The sequence below is a fragment of the Spermophilus citellus genome (genome assembly GCF_964194105.1).
Source record: "Spermophilus citellus genome assembly, chromosome: 5".
Classification (NCBI taxonomy): Eukaryota; Metazoa; Chordata; class Mammalia; order Rodentia; family Sciuridae; genus Spermophilus; species Spermophilus citellus.
This window is the reverse complement of record NC_138186.1, coordinates 96,219,243-96,226,065: the sequence shown is the minus strand read 5'-3', so window position 1 is coordinate 96,226,065 and position 6,823 is coordinate 96,219,243. Positions and strand designations below refer to the sequence as shown.

The 6,823-nt window shown below is 39.0% G+C and overlaps 1 protein-coding gene across 1 annotated transcript; it reads right to left on the bottom strand.

The window, feature by feature from the left end:
* Positions 1 to 1,846: 1,846 nt before the first annotated feature.
* Positions 1,847 to 2,811, bottom strand: LOC308649977 (E3 ubiquitin-protein ligase MARCHF5-like). The gene is given in 2 exon segments (XM_081295898.1): positions 1,847 to 2,561; positions 2,563 to 2,811. Coding segments are annotated over 2 exon segments (837 nt in total). The 5' UTR covers positions 2,722 to 2,811; the 3' UTR covers positions 1,847 to 1,883.
* Between the last annotated feature and the right edge of the window lie 4,012 nt (positions 2,812 to 6,823).

Genomic DNA, 6,823 nt, shown 5'->3' with positions numbered 1-6,823 from the left:
ATCAAATACTTAAACTCTTTAGTTTGGAGAAGAAAAGTGGAAGTTATAAAGGAAGGAAGGAAATGTTGCTATTTTAAGCAAGTAAACAAGTCTTGGTAAGAAAAATGTGAAAAAAATAGCTTTATGAAAAATCCAGTTAAGCTAAAAACGTCCTGTAACATAGACAAGACCCTCAAGGATGTGTTGTTTCCTGGATTGTTAGCCTTTTATAAAGGAAGAAAATGTGGCAGGCACTTTCTGTGCTATTGGTCACTACCTGGGCTTTCAGAATTTGTGGGTGAAATTCATTTCCAATGAAGAACAATATTACATCTGCCTAGACTATTATAATCAAGCAGTCACATTTGACTTTCCTTAAGGTGAAGCAGGCACAGAAGCAGATACAAAGTACCATGAGAAGTTGATATCTTTCTTAAAGAAGTAAAGAACTTACATTCTGATTTCCTTTCTAACATGACATGGATAGATGATAAGGTCTTAAACTTGCCAAATAAGTCCATGTGAAAAGATAATTGAGAATTTGTGGCTACTAGCATTCAATATCTTTAACAATGGCCTGGGTTTTTTTTTTTTTTGTCAATGACCTTGTGATTTTTGTCCCTCTAACCTTTTGTCTAACACTGAAAACTCTGGAACGGGTTCTTTCTCTGTGTTCTAGAAAGGCTAGATGGTAGAATGGGATTATAGCATGTTTGTGTCAGAAGGGACCTTAGAGGTCACCTCTCATCCCTCATTGAGAGGTGGGGACAGAGTTCATGACAGACTATGGACTGAGTCCTTATCCAAGAAAGGTCTACCTGGACTGATACTCTCCTTGTCTCTCCCTTCCCTGCTGCACTTCAGCACCAGCCTCTAGCCAGGCACCAAGACCTGTCCATTCTGTACCCTACACATGTATTAATTCCATCTTTCTTCTTGATGTTGCATTGTCATTTCATCAAGTTCTGTTATTTTTTACCTGGACTAAGCAAAGAAATCTGGGGCAGCCTCTTTGTCAAAAGTCCTTTAGTAGCTACCATTACCTAGAGAATTAAATTCAAGCTTCTTAGTGTGACCCATGAGGCTGCATGTGGTCTGGCTCCTGTTAATCTTTTCTGGTAAAATCTCCCACACTCTCTGAAGCAGCAGGACTAGACCATGTGTGGTTTTCTGAAGCCATCCTGCTGTTCAGCCTCTGAGTCCTATACACAGGAACAATTCCTCCTCATCTACCTGGCAACTACCTACACCTGCTGTAAAACTCCAGATGGGATTAATTCAAATACTTTTAAATAACCCCAAGAGCCTATTTGAAGTTGGTAACAACTTAACTTTGATTACATACTGTACATGTTTACTCCTCCCACCTTTTATGTTTCTGATATTAGAATTTGTATTAATCAGTGTGTATCCCTTGACAATTTATTTTAGCTATAGTTATTATTAAGTTTTACCTTTTAACTCTTGTACTAGGGATAAAATTGCTATATCCACCATCATTACAGTCCTAGAATATTCTTTTACCTATATCACTGAATTTGTGCTTTTGTGTGTTTCATGTTCTTTTTCTTTTTTTTAACAGCATGTGCATTTTTAATATTTGCACAGTTTGATCTTTACATATCTGGAGACAATATGAACAAACTCAGGTTTACCATGCTAAGATAATGGTTTAGATGACTGCCCCAAAAGAAGTACATACAAAACCATGAAAAGGAATGACATCCTTAGGTTCCGTGATTACTGAGAGGATTTCCCCTGCCCTAAGTGCTTTATTATATTTCTTAAAAATATAGGAGCAGCAGCTTATAACAAGTCTCCACTAGTGCATTAATGATGGAATCAAAACGACACAACAGACTCATAAGGATGAGAGGACTGCAGAACCAACAGAAGTCACAGTTTTATGCTTCTTCTTGCTCTGGATAATTTAGAATTTTGCCGTGTGCCTGACGTAAATATTGCTGCTGTTTGAAGTAAACCTTAAATGCTCCTTTTATGGCAACAAAAGCAATTCCACCCAAGATTGTCCTTTGCAAATTAGAGTTAACACTACTGAACATCAGTTTACCAACTATTGTCGCAATAGTAGGAAAGACAAGGGCTCCACACAAAATTCGGGTAGCAGAGACATGATCTGCTAAAGGATTAGTTTCAGCTGGAATTCGGGGAACAGGACAACCAATTCCTGGAAATATACTGTTCAAAATTTGTAGTTTATTTGAGTATTTGCGCCATAGTCTAAGCACATAATCCTCCCAGCGAATCATCTTGCCTAATATCAGCATGACAGGAATAGTAGGAAGTCCAATTAAAAGAAATAAAGGATCAGCTCTCTCCATAACATCCAGCCCTTCTTTATGGCCTACAACCTGCATCACTGTTACTGCTCCATAAGTCACAGCTGTCCAATAGATAGAGCCAACCATTATTCCTGCTGCAGCAAATGGACAAGCTTTTGAGATCAGTCTGTCTGCAAGATCCAAGACACAAACAACTGGACCCAACTTTGGAAAAACTATCAAGTATTCAGCATTGCACTGAGGGCATGCCACTCTGGCTGTACTGTTTCCTCTTTGTTTTTTCATCAACCCAGCGCTGCAGACAAGCCTGATGAACCCATTTGGTAGATCCTCGGCACCTGCATGGTCTCACCCATTCAGCTGTTCTATCATCTTCATCAGTGGCAAAACAAACCCAGCAACTTCTGTCCAGCATCTGCTGTAAGGCTTGGTCTGGCATCTTCCGCGGAGCCGGCGCACTTGGCGCTCCCCAGCGGACCTGGTCGGTGCCTGGCCCAGGGACAATAGCACTGAGAGGCGGCGGAGTAGGCCTCAGGGGACCCCCCCACCCAGCCTCCCGGGGCGGCTCCGCAAGGCCGGCGTGAGCGGCGCCTCATATTCTTTTTTTTAATTGCAGATGGACACAATACCTCTATTTTATTTTTATGTGGTGCTGAGGATCAAACCCAGTGCCTTCCACATGCAAGGTGAGCACTGAGCTACAACCCTCATGTTCTTTTTTTTTTTTTTTTTTTTTTTTTTTAAGGTATAGATGGACACAACACACTGCCTTTATTTTTACGTGGTACTGAGGATCCAACCTGGGTCCCGCCCATGCTAGGCGAGTGCTCCTACCGCTGTGCCACAATCGCAGCCCCACCTCATGTTCTTAATTAGTCATATTTCATTTCAGTTTGAAGAACTCTCTTCAGAAATTCCTGTAAGTAGGGGGGTGGGGGGTGGGTCTTAGCTTTTGTTCACCTGGGGGAAAATTTCTGTTTGTCTCTCATTTCTGAAAGACAGCTTTGCTGGGTAAAATATTGTTGCAGCCTTTTTCTTTCAACATTTTGATTATTCAATTCTCTCCTGTCCTGCAAGTTTTTTACCCCCACCCCCTGAAAAATCCATTGATAGTTGCACTGGGGGCTCCTTGGATGTATGTTTTCCTTATCTCTTGCTGGTCTCAGAAATTTTTTTTGTCTTCAATTTTTGATAGTTTGACTATTTATATGTTTGGGTGAATTCCCCCTTTGGGTTGATTTGATTGAAAATCTCTGTGTGTCTCCTGCGCCTAGATGTTGGCATCTGTTCCCAGATTAGGGAAACTTTTAGCTATTTTTCTTTAAAATGTATTTTCTGGTCTTTTTGTTACAGGATAGCAGCCTACTGTAAACCAAGACAGCTATGGAGGCCCCCTCTTCAAACCGTAGTCTTCTAATCATTCCAGAAAGATTTCAGACATGTGGCTCAGAGTAATAAGCATGAGTTTATTAGAAGAGATAGAAAAAGGGAAAAGGGACACTCTTAAGGGGACACTCATTTTTTTCTCTTTTATTGGTGCATTATATTTATACATAATAGTTGGGCTCATTTTGACAAAATCATACATATGTGGAATTTGATTTAGTCCCATTTCAGTCCCATGTGCCTGTCCTCCCTTTTGCTCCTTCTTTTTTCTATTCTTCTTACTGTACTCTATTTGTCTTTCTTTCCACTCTTCTAATTATTCAGTTTTGACTGGTGCTTTATAGATATACATAAAAGTAGAATTCACAGTACTATATTTATACATGCGCTTAGCATGATTTTATTAAATTCATTACACATTCCATCCCCTTTCCTGTCCCTTCTCTCTCCCTCTTACTCTCCTACTCCACTGATATTCCTTGTATCTTTATGATATCTGATCCCCACTCCTCTTTACCTATTTTGCTCTGCTTCCACATATGACAAACAATATTTGACCCTGAGTTTCTGAGTCTGGTTTATTTCACTTAGCACAATGTTCTTCAGTTCCATCCATTTACCTGCAAATGCCATAATTTCATTCTTCTTTGTGACTGAGTAAAACTATATTGTGTATATAACAACATTTAAAAAAATCCATTTATCTATTGATGGGCATCTGGGCTGGTTCCAATATTTGGCTATTGTGAATTGTGCTGCTAAAAACATTAATATGACTGTATCACTATAGTGGGATGATTTTAGATCTTTTGGATATATACCAAGGAGTGGGATAGCTGGTCACATTGTTGTTCTATCCTCAGTTTTTGGAGGAATCTCCACACTGCTTTCCAGAGTGGTTGTAGAAGTTTGCAGTTCTACCAGCAATGTCTGAGTATACCTTTCCCCCCACATCCTCCTCAGCATTTATAATTTGTATTCTTGATAATTGCCATTCTGAAAGGAGGGAGCTGAATTCATAGTGTAGTTTTGTTCTGCATGTCCCTGATTGCTAGAGATGTCAAGCATTTTTCTTTTATTTATAGTCCATTTGTGGCTTTTCTTTTGAGAATGTCCATTTAGTTGTTTTTCCCATTTATTAATTGGGCTGTTTGGTATGTTAAAACATCCCCCATAAATATATTTATTTATTTTTTGGTGTTAAGCTTTTTGAATTTTTAAAATATTTTCTGGATATTAGTCCTCTGTCAGAGGAGCAGCTGGCAAAGATTTCCTCCCATTCTGTAGGCTCTCTATACATAATCATTTCCTTTGCTGTGCAGAAACTTTTTAATTTGATGGCATCCTATTTATTGACTCTTGTTATTTCTTGAGCTTTAGGAGCCTTGTTGAGAAAGTTGGTACCTGCACCTATATGACCAAGTGTTAACCCCATGCTTTCTTTTAGCAGTTGCAAAGTTTCTTGTCTAATCCCTAAATCTTTGATCCACTTTGATTTGGCTTTTGTGCAGTCTGAGAGATAGGGATCTAGTTCCATTCTTCTACATATGGATATCCAGTTTTGACTGAACTACATAGACTGTGTGGAAGAGAGAATGACATGGTACTCAGAGAGCTGGAGTTAAAGGAAATTGAGTCCCTTGTTTGTATCTCAAATTCTTGCCCGCCTTAATTGATCAATTACCCCTTGAAAAGCCCTCAGCAAACTTTCTTTGTGAGGATCTTGATGTTTGATTGCCAGTGATAAGAAGAGGCCAATCAAACTAAAATGTTTCTTCTCAGCAAAAGAAACAATCTATGAGGTGAACAGAGAGCCCACATCCTGGGAGCAAATTTTTACCCCTCACACATCAGATAGAGCACTAATTCTAGGGTATATAAAGAACTAAAAAAGCTAAGCACTGAAAAAACAAATAACCCAATCAAGAAATGGCCTTAGGACCTGAATAGACACTTCTCAGAAGAGGATATAGAATCAATCAACAAATATATGAAAAAATGCTCATCATCTCTAGCAATTAGAGAAATGCAAACTGAAACTCTCTAAGATAATCCTCTCACTGCAGTCAGAATGGCAGCTATTATGAAGACAAACAACAAGTGTTGGAGGGGATGTGGGGAAAAAGGTACACTCATACATTTCTGGTGGGACTGCAAATTGGTACAGCCATTCTGGAAAGCAGTATGGAGATTGAAAATCTGGGAATGGAACCACCATTTGACCCAGCTATCCCTCTCCTTGGTCTATACTCAAACGACTTAAAAACAGCATATTACAGGGACACAGCCACATCAATGTTTATAGCAGCACAATTCACAATAGCTAAACTGTGGAGCCAACCTAGATGCCCTTCAGTGGATGAATGGATAAAAAAAAACCGTGGCATATATACACAATGGAATTTTACTTAGCATTAAAAGAGAATAAAATCATGGCATTTGCAGGTAAATGGATGGTGTTGGAGAAGATAATGCTAAGTGAAGTTAGCCAATCCCCCCAAAACAAATGCCGAATGTTTTCTTTGATATAAGGAGTCTGGCTCATAGTGGGGTAGTGAGGGGGAGCATGGGAGGATAGATGAATTCTAGATAGGGAAGAGGGGTGGGAGGGAGAGGGAGGGGGTAGGGGATTAGCAAGGGTGATGGAGTGTGATGGACATCATTATCCAAAGTTCATGTAAGAAGACACGAATTGGGTGTCAACCTACTTTATATATAAACAGAGATATGAAAAATTGTGGTATATTTGTGTAATAAGAAGTGTAATGCAAAAAAAGTACATATATAAAGGTATGAATTGGCATGAACATACTCTATATACAGAGATATGAAAAATTGTACTCTATATGTGTAATAAGAATTGTAATGCATTCTACTGTTGTGTATTTAAAAAAATAAAAATCAATAAAACTAAAAAAAAAAAAAAAGAAGAGCCCCAGGCCATCTGGTTGGGGGTGACACAATCTTGAAACAATGTTTTTTTCCTAATGGGATATAATTATGGCTGGGGGATGTTTAACATACCAAACCCATCTTCTAGCTTATCTGTTAGATAAGGTTCTCTGTGGTTTTCAGTTATCCTTCATTGTCTTTTCCCTGGTTACCAGTTTATGGCTGATAAGCTACCTAAGACTTAATATTAATTCTCCTTCTGC